Raw genomic sequence first — 15,407 nt, 5'->3', positions numbered from 1 at the left:
CACCCCCGACATTGATGTCAGCACTAGTCTCAGTCAGAGTCAATCTACACATCAACCTAAATCTCAACCTGCAGCCTTCACTCCGTCCACCAGATATCCTCCTCTTGACGTGGGAGACACTGGCACAATATCTGGTTGTCAGACATCTAAAATTAGATTGGCAGACAGATTCTTTTCCCTAATGTGCATGTGTGTGTGATTAGATTAGATGGGAAGATGACAAAGTGCCACACACTAATTAGTCTCTTCCAGTGGATGGGAGGGAAAATAGAGAGAAGTGATGATGGAAGGAGGACAGGACACAAGAGACTGGGAGACCCAGGATGGTAAGAGTGATAGGAAAGTGACAGAAAGTCAAGACACAGACTGGGTGGTGGAGAAAAAAAAAAAGGAATGACAGTGTAAAAGAAGTGCACACAAGTGAAAGGGCCAAAGTCACTCTACTACATGGTGAGAAATAACAAAAAACGGGACCAAATCAGCAGAGACAGAAGAAGACATAAAGACGGGGACTGCAAATAGGAAGCGAGGAATAAAGGCATGACAGAGTGAAGATGGAAAATGAGCGGGTGAATCTGAGAAAATAAAAGAAGAAAAATAAAAGGACAGAAAAGAGTGACAAAAAACACAAGTATACTGGCATAAGGAGAGACAATACCTTCCCCCTCTTCTCTGATTGACTTGGGTTCAGAGACAGCAAAACACTGCATGGTCTCATACTTCTGCTGCGCCGCCTCCTGCTGATCCGAGGTCAGCCGGGCTTCACCGTCAGCATGAGGGTTGATCAACATGCGACAGTTAAAGGTGTGGCTGTTCCTGTTGGACGAATCGCGATGATTGACTGAGAGACAGGGAGAGATGCCAAAACAAAGAGGAGACATCGTGAGCATGTTAAATTTCCAACATAAACACTGCAGCATCAAACAAATTCGATATAAGATAAAAAAGCTACAAGAAAAGCTCATTTCACAAAACAGTAAATGCTCCCAACAGTAAGCTACTAGCCACAACCCATTACAAAACATGAAAAATGATCTAAACCAATCACTTTTTCTGCTTTCTATCAACATGGCCGAGTTGTAAGATAAAAAGAAAGTGAAGATTCTCTCAGTGCTGCCAAAGTCAATAACTTTCTCACCCAGGCTCTTGGGCAGGAGGTTCTTGATGAACTCGGTGTGATCTCCAACATGCAGCACGCTGTAGACGCTGGTGTTCATCAGCTCCTCCTGCTGGTAGCGCAAATACTGGCTGACATTCTCCGACACAAACACTATGTTGCCTTCCATGTTGACAACAAAGAAGAAGCCGTCCAGGGCCTGAAGGTGGATGTGAAGACAGGATGAAAGAGAGAGAATAGAGAGCCAACAGAAAACATGAAGGGGAAGAAAGGGAAAATGGGAAGAAGACAAATTGGGAGAGACTCACGTTACTCAGTTAAAGTTTAGATGGATATCTACTACAAATAAATGCTAATATTCTCAAATACCGAGCATGATTCGAGGCACCGCAGCACATCCCAGTGACCGCCGTGTGATTTTCTGTGTATTTTTTCTTTCATTTTCCACCTTAATGCACAGACTGTGATTTTTTTCCTTTAGCACACCCATGTTTACACAAAGGTATCCTGACACCGGTGCAGAATAGAATATAATGGAAAAAAGATGTTGCTTGAATTCTGTTTATCTTACAGACTCCAGGCCGACACCTCGGTGCGCGTTGCTGCTGGTGAACGCTATATATAGCCTGTGTGTATGTGTGGTCAGGCTCCGCCCCTCCTTTTCTAATCTGGCTTTTCACAAAGGTATTTATACCTCACCGGGTCCCATGTTATACGTTGCCACATACCCGTGCATACACACACTCACACTCAAGTAGGTTGGATGACTGCATTAGAGTTTGTCACAGAAACTCTTATCACTCTGTGTCGCTGCAGGAAGATGCTCTAAATTGTCAACATACATGAAATATTTGCAGCCATAATGAGGTCAGATCTCCTTTTTTAGCATTTGCATTTTTGCCCTATTTCAACTGCTGTGACGATAGCATCAGAAACCAGTGAGAAGCTCTCATAATCATTGTCACAGTACATAAATTTATGAAGCACTAGATTAGTGAATTGAAACTATTCGCTTGTCCTCAGTTTTGGCAGCAGCAGCAAAAGCAGTAATCCTTTTTGGTTTTACCATCGTGCCTACAAATACAGTGGGGCAAAAAAGTATTTAGTCAGCCACCGATTGTGCAAGTTCCCCCACTTAAAATGATGACAGAGGTCAGTAATTTGCACCAGAGGTACACTTCAACTGTGAGAGACAGAATGTGAAAAAAAAATCCATGAATGGTAGGATTTGTAAAGAATTTATTCGTAAATTAGGGTGGAAAATAAGTATTTGGTCACCTCAAACATGGAAAATCTCTGGCTCTCACAGACCTGTAACGTCTTCTGTAAGAAGCTTTTCTGTCCCCCACTCGTTACCTGTATGAATGGCACCTGTTTGAACTCATCATCTGTATAAAAGACACCTGTCCACAGCCTCAAACAGTCAGACTCCAAACTCCGCCATGGCCAAGACCAAAGAGCTTTTGAAGGACACCAGGAAAAGTATTGTAGACCTGCACCAGACTGGGAAGAGTGAATCTACAATAGGCAAGCAGCTTGGTGTGAAAAAATCAACTTCAGGAGCAATCATCAGAAAATGGAAGACATACAAGACCACTGATAATCTCCCACGATCTGGGGCTCCACGCAAGATCTCATCCCGTGGGGTCAAAATGATCATGAGAACGGTGAGCAAAGATCCCAGAACCACACGGGGGGACCTGGTGAATGACCTGCAGAGAGCTGGGACCAAAGTAACAAAGGTCACCATCAGTAACACACTACAACGGCAGGGAATCAAATCCCGCAGTGCCAGACGTGTTCCGCTGCTGAAGCCAGTGCATGTCCAGGCCCGTCTGAAGTTTGCCAGAGAGCACATGGATGATACAGCAGAGGATTGGGAGAATGTCATGTGGTCAGATGAAACCAAAGTAGAACTTTTTGGTATAAACTCAACTCGTCGTGTTTGGAGGAAGAAGAATACTGAGTTGCATCCCAAGAACACCATACCTACTGTGAAGCATGGGGGTGGAAACATCATGCTATGGGGCTGTTTTTCTGCCAAGGGGACAGGACGACTGATCCGTGTTAAGGACATAATGAATGGGGCCATGTATCGTGAGATTTTGAGCCAAAACCTCCTTCCATCAGTGAGAACTTTGAAGATGAAACGAGGCTGGGTCTTCCAACATGACAATGATCCAAAACACACCGCCCGGGCAACAAAGGAGTGGCTCCGTAAGAAGCATTTGAAAGTCCTGGAGTGGCCTAGCCAGTCTCCAGACCTCAACCCCATAGAAAATCTGTGGCGGGAGTTGAAAGTCCATGTTGCTCGGCGACAGCCCCAAAACATCACTGCTCTCGAGAAGATCTGCATGGAGGAATGGGCCAAAATACCAGCTACTGTGTGTGCAAACCTGGTAAAGACCTATAGTAAACGTTTGACCTCTATTATTGCCAACAAAGGTTATGTTACAAAGTATTGAGTTGTATTTTTGTTATTGACCAAATACTTATTTTCCACCCTGATTTACGAATAAATTCTTTACAAATCCTACCATGTGGATTCATGGATTTTTTTTCACATTCTGTCTCTCACAGTTGAAGTGTACCTCTGGTGCAAATTACTGACCTCTGTCATCATTTTAGGTGGGGGAACTTGCACAATCGGTGGCTGACTAAATACTTTTTTGCCCCACTGTAGCTTGTTTTGATTATTACTGATATGACTGTCATTTTTTCCCCCAACACATGTATTGTAGCCACAAACTGTTGGTTGAACCCACCTCCAGCATCATGGGCCCAAGAGTGTCTTTATCAATAACACCTTGGCCTGTGGACGAGACGTCTGCTTGCTGCACCTCCTCTGCATCGGCCACCGGAGCCTTTTCTGTAACAGACATGACAAAATTTCATCTCCGAGTCAAGAAAGATCTTCTTGTTCAATGGTTTCAACGCAAGGCTGTAACGACTTGAGATTTGCACTCCTCGATGTTACTGTGGGCAAAAAATCCGTAGAAAATCATAGTTATCTTCAGTATACACTTACTGTGACACACCTAATCAATATTAAAAGTATTGATAAGGTAATAACAATAATAAAAATAGCCTACATTCCTTTACCATCCAACAGGGAACAGATCAAGAAAAAAACTGCACGAAACATTTGAAGTTATTTAATGAAGGCATGACTCATTGATGATGGAGCATGTCAGCAGCATCAAAAGGAAAGCTTGTTTCCAATGAACCAGCTCACTGTATGTGTATCAGAGAAATATGCTCATTTTCTTGGAAAACTATCTTGTCAGACCGAAGCTTTCACTGTAGCTCTCCCTCTTAGTGGGTATTTTATTTTCACAGAAAACACTGACAGTATTGTTTTTGTGATGATGAAGCCTTCAGGCAAACACACACCCACTCAGAGACTGTTTTTTTATGTACACCAAGACCTTTCACACATTACATTCTTTGGCTAGTCCTTACTCTAACCTTGTGCTTATATAAACTCTAAACCAATCTTCCAGCAGCACGATCCTGTGTAGGTTTCAGTGGTGGGGATGTCGCGGGCAGCAGGTATCACTACTCTAATGCCTTCTACATTTTACACTTTCGTAGCCATACTAGAGGCCAGTCTCCACTCTCCTCCCTGGTTGTACCACTGGACTGTTAAGCCTCCCATGGCCCCATTAGACCACATAGCTGACATTCCTGTTGTGGGACCGGAGCTGTACAGAGTCATCAGCCTTAAACCCTGTCACAGAGAGCCTGGGGTGGCTCTGCAGTGCACGTTGGAGGGTATTACAATAATACTCAGCATTTTTTTTTAAATCAATAAATATGTTACACTCCAGTTGACACGATCAATTTATGCACTCAGGTTTGGACCCCAAAGCCCCAATTTACACGAAGAAGCAAAAGAGTTATTCTGCATACCACTGCCTATAAATTAAGCTTACATAATCAAAATAACTTTCAAGCTAAACATCACAGCAAAAACACTCAATACTAGCAGTCAAACTTGCATATTAACAGCTGTGTACTATACATAATGCAGTATGCAGTATTGACGAACGCACAGCTCATTAGATCTAAACAGCTTTATTCAAGCCAACACCTTAAGCAGTTTGAATAATGAGACAACTTCAGCTAAACAAAGCAGGGTGGGGAAAAAATCCATCTCCCATCAAGTGGGTGAGATTCCATTTTTCTAAATGAATATAAAATGTCTAATATATGGTTATATACGTTTTACATTAAACAAAGCAGGCTGCAAAAATGTGTCAGAATAGAAAAGAACAGTTTTCTTTATGGAGAGCCATGTATTAAATGCAGAATTTCCAAATATCTTGTTGGACAACGGATGATGATTACACCCTTTTCATTGCTAGTTAACACTCTTTAAAACAAACCCATCCTCTGCACTGGCTTATTTAGCTTAGGAAGCTGAGATTTGAAATAATTAACTGGTTAATTGAGTAACAGACAGGAAATTAAGTGCCAACACAACTGATTGCTTACAGTAAGTCATTACTAAACATAGAGATGGATGTCACCCGCTGGTTTGTGGAGCCTTAAGCAGAGCGTTGTTTTTTTTTATCACTGGTGTTTTTGCATTTGAGTGAGAACCAAGGACACGGCACACTCATATGGTAGTGCACGCTCACTACACAAATACTCATCATCTAGAATTTTACCCTGCAGTAAGTGTAAATATGAGCTGTGAGCCAAAGAGCATAAACACACACCTTGTCGCCTGACTATCATGAATGGGTACGTACAATGCTATTTTCTCACCTGTTTGTTTCTGTGAGCTTTCCATCAGGTGACATGTGACATGTTTTTTTGTCTGAATTCATAACTTTTGTGTGAAATCGACCTCAGCAGGTCAAAAAGATGCAGACAATAGTGGCTCTCTGAAGTTGACCAGGCAGCTGTGTGTATTATCTGTTTGTATGTGTGTGTGTGCGTGTGTGTGCTTATTCAGCTGTTGTTTTCAAATGCAAACTGCGCCATGACACATGGACACCAAGTGGCTGACCACAGGAACTAAAAGAGAAGAGGGGCCATGAGAAAATGAGTGATGAAGCCAGCAAAGATAAGAGATAAAGATATGGGCAAGAGAGACAAATGGAAGTACAGAGATAAGACAGAGGCTGTGTAGGAGACATGAAAGATACAACAGGTTAACAGAAAGAGGAAAGGAAAATATAGAAAATAACAGAAGAATAAAAGAGTGTATAAAACAAGACAAACAAAGAAGAAAGAAGAAAATACAAGGAAGAAAAAAGGATAAAAAAGAACAGAAATGAAAGGACAAACACATGAAAAAGAAGATAAAAGGATGAGGAAAAAGAGTGGGTAAAGCAAGCTCGGGAGGGAAAGAAAAGAGGAGAAAGACGAGGATAAGGAAGGATAAAATTACATCAAGGTTGAAAGAGTGAATAAACAAAAGGGAGAAAAGAAGAGAAGAAAAACATGAAGAAAATGACTGAAAGGAATTAAAGTAGACTGAGGAAGGGTAAAAAAGGAGATAAGGACATAAAAGAATTAAAAAGGAAAGGAAAGGAAAGGAAAGCAAAGGAAAAGAAAGAACCTGGTAGGATGAAGAAATGAGGGAAGAAGTGATGATGAAAAATGTGGCGTTAAAGTGAAATGACACTGTAAAAAGGGGGACTCGTGTTTTAAAAAAGCAACGGGTGAAGACTGAGATGTGGTGAGAAAAGTTGGGAGATAAAGGAAGAGGGCTAAAGGGAAGACGTGCAGGAGCTGAGGAAATCGTGAGACTGTGATGAAGGCAGGTCTGCCCGCTTTCCTCTGAAGACTCACATCATGTTGGTCAGTGTTACATAACAGCCCTGCCTCTGTCTGTCTGTCTCACCATCATCACACACACACATTGTCATTATTGAGTCTGTGTTTACACTCACATTTCCTCTCTCCGCATCGGTCTGTCGAGTCTACTGCAGGTCCTAGAAGATGGGGACTTACATGCAGGACGGAGCCAGAGTTTTTGTTTTTCAAGACTTAGGTGTTAAAGTTATGCTAAAGGCCAGTTTTGTGCTGACAGTTGTCATTAGTGTGGTTTCCTTTTGTACAGTTAAACACGTAAGAAGAGCAGAAAGCCATTTCAATAATTACATGTTCAGTTTATGTGCTTGCAGCACTTAAGTTGTTACAGACTTAATATTATTTATGCTTCTTCACTTCCAATGTCAACGCTTTCCTCAGGCAATTGTTCCATGTTTGTGACTGTGAAAACATGAATAGACTCTCTTTGATTATGAAACTGTCATCTGAGAGTTTGATCTTCCTTGAACTTGAAATTTTCTCAACTTATCTGGACTCATTAAAATAGATTGCTGAACAGATTCTCTCTTAGGCACTTCCAGGCACTGGTTTTCACCAAAAGGAGTAGTTGTTATTCTTAAAACATTTATTATTACACTTGTATAATACAATTTCTGCTAACATGGTCTTTTTCATAACTGTCCTCATCATATTCTTCTTCAGGGCTTCTATCAGTAGTCTCTAAAGTAACTCCTACCAAGTCAGGGAGTTTTTTTGGGGATGTTAGGAGTTCGTTTTTTTTAATGTGTATAAACTGGAGTCGTAATTAAGGCAGATGAAACTATTCAGCACGTGTGCGAGTTAACTTTGAGGTTAACTGTGATTTGGTACTTTTCTTCACAACAGGAACATCTTTTGCTAGAAATTCTCCATCGATTGTAGTGTTGTACTTACTTTGGAGATATTGTGACTTTTTGTAAATTTCTGTAATTGTAAAACTGGTTAACGACCAAAAAGATAAAAACGGAAATGCTGACAAGTCAAAAAACGAGTGTGTGGCTTTGCTTGCCCTTGTTAATGAGCTGTTCATCATGACTCAGCTAGCTATCGGCTTTTCTTGCCTTCAGTCATTAATTATAAATGCTAGCAGGCTGGCTTTAGGGATAAACTGTCTATCTGACAGTGGCACTGCCATCTTGACAACCACTGAATGGAACTGTCACAGGAGGATAGATTCTAATGGCTTTGGTAATGGCCAGACTTTCCCCCAGCTCCACCAGCAGTTAGTTTTGACTATTTGACTGTTGTTTGTAATTACGTTGGGGGATCCCCTGCCTTTTCCTCTTATTTGTAAATGTACATTTGAGAAGTTTTACGGACAAACACCCTGAACGCTGGCAAATCAAAAACATCTGGGTGTCTTTGGTTTTCCAAGCACAAGTGCCAAAGCACATTTATTAACATTTAGTTATTATTATTACACAAGAGCATATCCTCACCCTGCTCCTTGATCTGCCTGATCTGCTTCACCGTCTCCTTGAGGATGGCACATTTGTCCGGCTTGACGTTAAGGTCGTCCATGTCGTTGATGTTGGCAAAGATCAGCTCTGCCAGTTCCTCGATGTACTTGTTCTCCTGCTCCCGGTTTCTCCTCTCAGTGCTCCTCTTAGGGCTGGAGGATAAGGAGGGAAATGACGACATCATTGAAAGAAATTAATGAAGTCAAAACCACAATAACTGCAACGGTGCTGCGCTGTATGATAATATAGCTGTGATATAACAGCCGAGGACTTTGCTGCACCGTGCAGTAATCTTACACTGAGTTTCCAAAAATGTTTCTACATATCCGAGAGTTACTCGCGTGCTCTCCATACTGACTACTTCTCTTTTCGGAGACAAAGAGACACTTAGTAAAATTAAGTTCTTAACCTCCGACGCAACATCAGTGTGTCCTCATTATAGTCTGCAGCGTACCATCAAACAACAGTTCATTCAGTCAACTTGTGGTATACAAAGATGCTGCAGCAGCATTTTTCTATAGTGACCCACATTAATCACTCCCTTTTCTTCTTAATGAGCCATAAACTATCATGCCATTTATAACTACTTACTTATTTATTTAATAATGTGTCAAAAATCTAACCAACCAAAATGAGGAGCTATATAATTAATAATCAAGTGTTCTATAAGGAAGTAATAAGGCTTTAGTTCTGATTAATTGTTATTGTCATTTATGTATTACAGTGTATCATGAGGCTGTGTGGTGGATAAAGGTTTTACCTGGGCCCCAGGAGGTCTGACTGACAGTCCTTCCTCTTCAGAGAGTCTCCCCCTCTGGGGGGCTCTGGGGTGTCCCCCCTCCCACTACTCATCTTCAGCAGATATCAGCACCTGGAGGCAGAAAAGCAAACCCGTGCAGATTGTAGTTAGAGTTTGGTGTTTAGCGTGCTTATTGTTACATATAAAATTGGTAAATAATGCGTACATATAGCCCTCTGGAGTGTACAGGTGGATGCTGGGGTTATTGAGGAATTGAAGAAGACTGGGATGAGAATTTAGACCGAGTATGCTCTCCATATGACACGAGGAATGTGAGACACGTTATGAGTGCATGTAGTGGTGCAGATGGAGCTGCCTGCCTGGAGAACTGTGGCTTGAAGGCTTAACTTCATTTAAAATCACCATAAAATAAAACATAAGTTACATGTTTTGGCATAAACAGCAACTATCAAATATAAAGGTACAACAGTATAATAACCACGGACTTGTTTAAGCAATACAAAGGTAGATCAGTTACTGGAGCTGCCTGTCATAATATTTAAATTCTCACAGCAAGAGTACAAGCCTGAAAACTATAGAGTCCTTTGGACATTTATGTGTTCATGATTTCAAACGTATCCAAAGTGTTTACAGTAAATCTCAATAAACAAAGACATAACCTCGATGCGCCAGATTGAAGCAGCACAAGTGCAGCTGAACACCGTGGACACTAAATCCTTAAAAACTGACGGTGAAGAGTGCTCGTCTCACTCCTTGATGAACTTCACTTCATTATTTATAGGCAAAAGTTAATGCGCTGAAGATGTACACACACTGCATTTTGTATAATGAGGGAGTGCGCTCGTGACTCCCGAACACAATGTGCTATTGTAAAGTGCCCGCAGGCAATGTGGGAGGCCCAGTGGGAATACAGTAGGTGTCAATAATTACTTCAGTTAGAAACAGCTAATTCATGTAGGCATTCACTGTTCTTACATGAACATTTATGGTGTTTGAGTCAAAGGCATTCAGTAGCAGTCATAATGACGACAGCCAAGTTGTTTAAAGAATATTTTTGTCATCTTGAAAGAATTGGGTAAGACCGAAAAGAAGCAAAGTATAGACAGGTGGAAAGGCATTTAAATTAAACACTTTTTGGCAGGGAAAGTTACACCATATGGTCACCTCATGTGGCTAGACCTACAAAACACTGCTTACAAAACCCTTGTTGGTCTAACATGGTCAACTCTCTGATTTCTCCCTCAGTTTTACTTTAAATTACTCAAATTGCAGATGTGTGTTATGGTAGCTGTTTGGCGCTTAGTTCTGTTTTCCAAGAAACGGTTAAAAATTGCTTCAGGTTCAGGCCTTTCAAAGGACTGGCGTGTCCTTTTTTGTTAATATAACACAGGTTTGGAGTTGAGGTAATAAAAAGGACATACTGATTACAAATTGACAGAATAGATGTGACAAACATCTGTTATCTTTAACAATCATTTGCAGATGAGACAGACTCCAACAGTTACAAGCAGGAGCAGAGGCAGTGTCTGTTAGGACAGTCGGGCTTTAAGGCCTTTCAACGGGCCAGCCCATCACCTGACTATTACATAACAGGCCGTCAGAGGGGCTGATACTGTGCAGATAAAGGCAGGATAGAGGGATAAAGGAAAGAAAAACAGCAGGGAGGGAGATGGAGAGTAAAGAGAGACAAAAAGAAAGAAACCTATAAAGGAAGAAATAAATAAGGGCCTGCAGAAACATTTTCTCACACAGCCTTCAAGCTGGCAAGTGTTGCAGAATAATACAAGTGGAAATGTATGGGGTAACAGGAGGAAGAAAATAGGAGGAGGAGCATCTGCTGTTCTGAATTAGCAGGCTTGAGGAAGGAGGAAAATATATCCCTATTACACCAAGAGAGCAGAAAATTATCAATAATGTGATTTAAAAAAAAAAAAGTAATTAAAAAAAAAAAATCAGACAGTCAGTTTTTGCCAAGTGGTGTCTTTGGCTGTGGATGTGGTGATAGTTCCCACAATGCAAAGAGAGCCCTTGTTAATGAGCTGTTATCATTGTGATTCAGCTAGCTATCAACTTTTCGTGCCATCAGCCAATTTTTAGAAAAGCTAGCAGGCTGGCTTTAGAAATAAAATGTCTGTCTGACAGTGGCACTGCCATCTTGACAACCACTGAATGAATTTGTCTCAAAAGGACTGATTATAATGACTTTGTTTACGGCCAGACTTTCCCTCCAGCTACACCAGCAGTTCCTTTGAACCGTTCAACTTCTGTTTTGTAATTACTCTTCCATCTACTACTACCAACATGCTAGACTACATATAGCATTGTACCTGCTAAATATCAGTGTGCTAGCAATGTGACCATTCGACTGTCCTGTTATTAGGCTACAAGCACCACCAGAGCTGTGGATCCTTAGCCGTCCTATGATTTGTATAAATGTGGAGGAAGAAACACACATATACACTGCAAAGTTATTAAAAATAGAACGACATTAACGTCCCTACTGTAGGTTACATGATGACACTTAATGGTGGGTGATGGTTGCTGATTGATGACTAGAATATAATTAAAAGAGCAGGTCCACGTGAAATACAGAAGATTTCAGCAGTGATGAGGGTCATGGTGAGAGACAAACATCTCTGTCCACTTGGCCACCGTAATTACCCTTTCTAATGCCTTCCCATACACAGGCATTAGACTGAGAACACGCGTCATGTCTGGTAGCCAGTAAGTTAAAAATATAACTTAGACTACTTTTTTTGGTCAGGTCAACCATGAGAAAGCAAACAGTCTAATAAACAAAACAGGAATTTGAAATTTTGTGCTGCCTTCTGAGTCAAAGCAGCTTTTTGATATCTTTTCTGAACATGAAGCAGTTCAAAGAAAATCTATTACCCATTTTGGCTCCTGCTGACTTACATCATTAAATTATTGAATTGGGGGTCAACAACTTTGTTTTTTTTTTTGCTTTCGTTGCATCTGTCGTTTGATGGAAGATAGTTTATTAGCTCTCTATAGTATCAATGGCATCTTTGTTCCCTTTTCAGCGTTATAGGTCTTCATTTTCAACTCACTTTCATTTATATAAAGCCAAATTACAATAGTCACCTCAAAAAACCCACCAATCAGATCACCCCCTATTAGCCAGCACTTGGCGACAGTGGGAGGGGGAAGGAAGAACTCCCTTTTAACAGGGAGAACCTGCAGCAGAACCAGGCTCTGGGAGTGGCAGACATCTGCCATGGCCAGATGGAACCAGAGATTAATAATACCTGATGAATAAATACTCTGTGGTTTATAAACTCAGAGTGAAAAAAGGTGAGCGAAGCAGAAACACACAGTGCATCATGGGAAGCCCCCAGGAGCCCAGGCCTATTGCAGAAAACCTAAGGGAAGATTCCAGGTGACGTGATCTAGCCCTAACTACAAAAAAGGATAGTTTTAAGTCTAATCTTAAAAGAAGTGAGGGTGAGGCTGGTTCCACAGAAGAATGGCCCAAAAGCTGAAGGTACTGCCTCCCACTTTACTTTTAAATATCCCACAAGTAAGCCAACAGTCGTAGAACAAAGTGCTCTACTGGGAAGGTGCGGTAACATGAGGTCTTTAGGATAAGATGGGGCCTAAAAATTCAAGACCTTGTATGTGAGGAGAAGGATTTTAAGTTTCTAAATTTGACTCTAGATTTAACAGGGAGCCAGTGTAGAGGAGCTCATATGGGAAAACGTTTATACTTTCTAGTTCCTGTCAGTACTCAGCAGCTGATTTAAAGTTAGCTTTGCAAACATATTTTGCTAACACAAATTGATGCCAAGTTGATCAACTCTCACGTGGCATATGCAAATGAACAGAAAGTCATTTGACAATACCCACTTCTTTCCTAATAGTGTAATCAGCATCCTAATAAACCAGGAAATTACAACGTGTGAGTTAATTACTTGATTGTCAATCATTGCTGGAGATATTTAAATTTAAACATCAAGTACCAAAACTAACCTTCCACCCTCGAGCTGTGCAAGACATCCATTTACTTGGATTAAGTAGGAAAAAAAGGAAACACCTCTCTAAAAGTTAATTAAACAAAGGTTAGCGACGTCAAGTGTGATGTTAGTTTCAAAACAAAGAGTCTTATTATGTTCAGCGGACGGTGAAGTTAACGTTATCATCACGAGAGTCCAGCACGCTAACCTCAAAAGTTGATGAAAGCCTCGCTTAAAGATTCAGTCAATCAGAGAAAGGTACACACACACACACACACACGCACGCACGCACGCACACACAAAGTCACTTTACTCCTCACAATCAGCTTCACTAAAATACTTCAATCAATGTCTGAAGTACATACACATGTCCAAATCCACAAGAACATCCATGAGACATGTGGCATAAAAACACAGAAAGACACACACACAAACACACACGTGCACACAATGAATTAACACTAATGTAGCCTGCGACAAAAGCCTTTACCCCGCTCAGCCCGATACTAATGCAATCAGAGGAGCCAAGAGCTTCGCAAAGTGAAGCCATTTAAAAACAATTTGAGAAGCAGAGAAGAGCCAGGGCCAGAGGGTCAAACCAGCCATTAAGAAATTAAAGCTGAGGATTGATCACTGCCTGCTTAAGTGGACCCTGTCTCCAGTAGAAACCACGGCTCCTCAGTTTCTTTGTTTTCAGTTTGTGGGGATGGGGGTTACAGAGGTGAGTGCAGGGTGAAGCTTTCACTTATGTGTTTTTGTTGTTTACTTCCCTTACTTATTTTTAAAGAAGAGGAAACGGACACATCTGTAGTCTCTGTTTAGTTTGAACAAAACACTGGGTTTAAATCTCTATGTCTGCAATCAGATGAGTGGATCAGGGGCATTATCATTTAGTTAATACAAACTACCTTTGCGGCCTTCAGCTTTCCAGGAATTTCCCCATAATTCCCACTGTGCAACAGAGGTATAGAGCATGTAGGTATTGGATTGCAACCACATGGAAATCAGGTGGGAAGAAAAAAAGATGAGCGATAGCACACCCGACTCCCATTTAGAAGTAAACAAAAATAGCACACTGAGTAAAAACCTCTGGAAAATCTGTTACTACTGTAAATTAGAGATAATTACAAGACCTGTTGTTCAGCAGGGAATGGCTGGGAAGTCAGGAGGATGCCACAATCACCATATGCATGACAGACCTACTCTGACCAAATGATAGTTGTCATGGAAGTAAAACGCACTATGGATTGTTATTAAGGTAATGAGTCATCCCCAGGCTTTAGTGTGCAGACTAATTGAGGTTTTCAGCGTGTAACAAAAAAAAAGAAAAAATAACAACGACCACGCAGTCTTATGCAATGACTGACAGCACAAAATTAAAGCTAATGTGGTTTTTTGTTTGTTTTTTTGCAGGAATAGTGGAAAACCTGCATGTTTATTCTTAATGTCCTAATACATTTACTGTGCAAATGTCAGAGTTTTTATCCCCAGAAATGAATTGAGTCCGTCAGTTAATGTTACGCACAATTTAGCTCGCCGTGGGTGGCTGCTCTATTGAATCTCCTCCTGGAGATCTTTGCATTTTGTGAAAAGGTTTTACATCTTATTTTAATGATCATAAAGTATGCATGCATCACTCCTCCCAGACACATTAATCCATCCGGATTCAATTCATTTCATGTATAAAGCGCCAAAACACAAAAAGAGTCACCTCAAGGATGAATAATTAACATATATATGTGTAATTTCATACATTTGCGAAGCATATAAGCATGGTAGGTAGTACTATTAGTAGTTATTATACTCTCTCTTATAGTACACCTTCAAAAAGGTTGATGACAAAGGATGATATTTAAGACTTTACACAAACCTTTGACCCTGAATCCTCCCTTAGTTACGCTGCAGTAGGTCTAGGGTGCTGGGGGCTTCCCATGATGCACCGAGTGTTTCTTTTTTACTCACGATATGTTTATTCACCACTCTGCATTTAATCATTAGTTATTATTCATCTCTGGCTCTCTTCCACAGCGTGTCTTCATCCTAACTTCCTCCCAACTGGTTGCAGCACATGGCCGCCCCTCCCTGAGCCTGGTTCTGCCGGAGGTTTCTTCCTGTTAAAAGGGTGTTTTTCCTTCCTACTGTCACCAAAGTGCTTGCTTAAAGGAGTCAAATGATTGTTGGGGTTTTCTCTGTTTTCTCTGTATTATTGTAGGGTCTTTACCTCACAATATAAAAATGCCTTGAGCCAATGTCTTCCTGATTTGGTGTTA

General features: G+C 41.0%; 1 protein-coding gene across 6 annotated transcripts in view; it reads right to left on the bottom strand.

Annotated features, from left to right (window-relative positions):
* LOC309694489 (nuclear receptor coactivator 2-like) overlaps positions 1 to 15,407 on the bottom strand; it is a 56,566-nt gene that overhangs the window by 20,676 nt on the left and 20,483 nt on the right. For all 6 annotated transcript variants that reach the window (XM_082514612.1, XM_082514616.1, XM_082514615.1 and 3 more), the window contains 5 exons: positions 9,164 to 9,274; positions 8,383 to 8,555; positions 3,883 to 3,986; positions 1,139 to 1,316; positions 659 to 841 (listed from right to left, as the gene is read on the bottom strand). In XM_082514612.1, coding sequence (XP_082370738.1) covers positions 659 to 841; positions 1,139 to 1,316; positions 3,883 to 3,986; positions 8,383 to 8,555; positions 9,164 to 9,255 — 730 coding nt within the window. In that variant the 5' untranslated portion in view covers positions 9,256 to 9,274. The remainder of the gene's footprint in view (positions 1 to 658; positions 842 to 1,138; positions 1,317 to 3,882; positions 3,987 to 8,382; positions 8,556 to 9,163; positions 9,275 to 15,407) is intronic.

The sequence above is a fragment of the Aulonocara stuartgranti genome (genome assembly GCF_965226115.1).
Source record: "Aulonocara stuartgranti genome assembly, chromosome: 18".
Classification (NCBI taxonomy): Eukaryota; Metazoa; Chordata; class Actinopteri; order Cichliformes; family Cichlidae; genus Aulonocara; species Aulonocara stuartgranti.
Note: the sequence above shows the minus strand (reverse complement) of the source record. Positions and strands in the feature narration are given on the sequence as shown.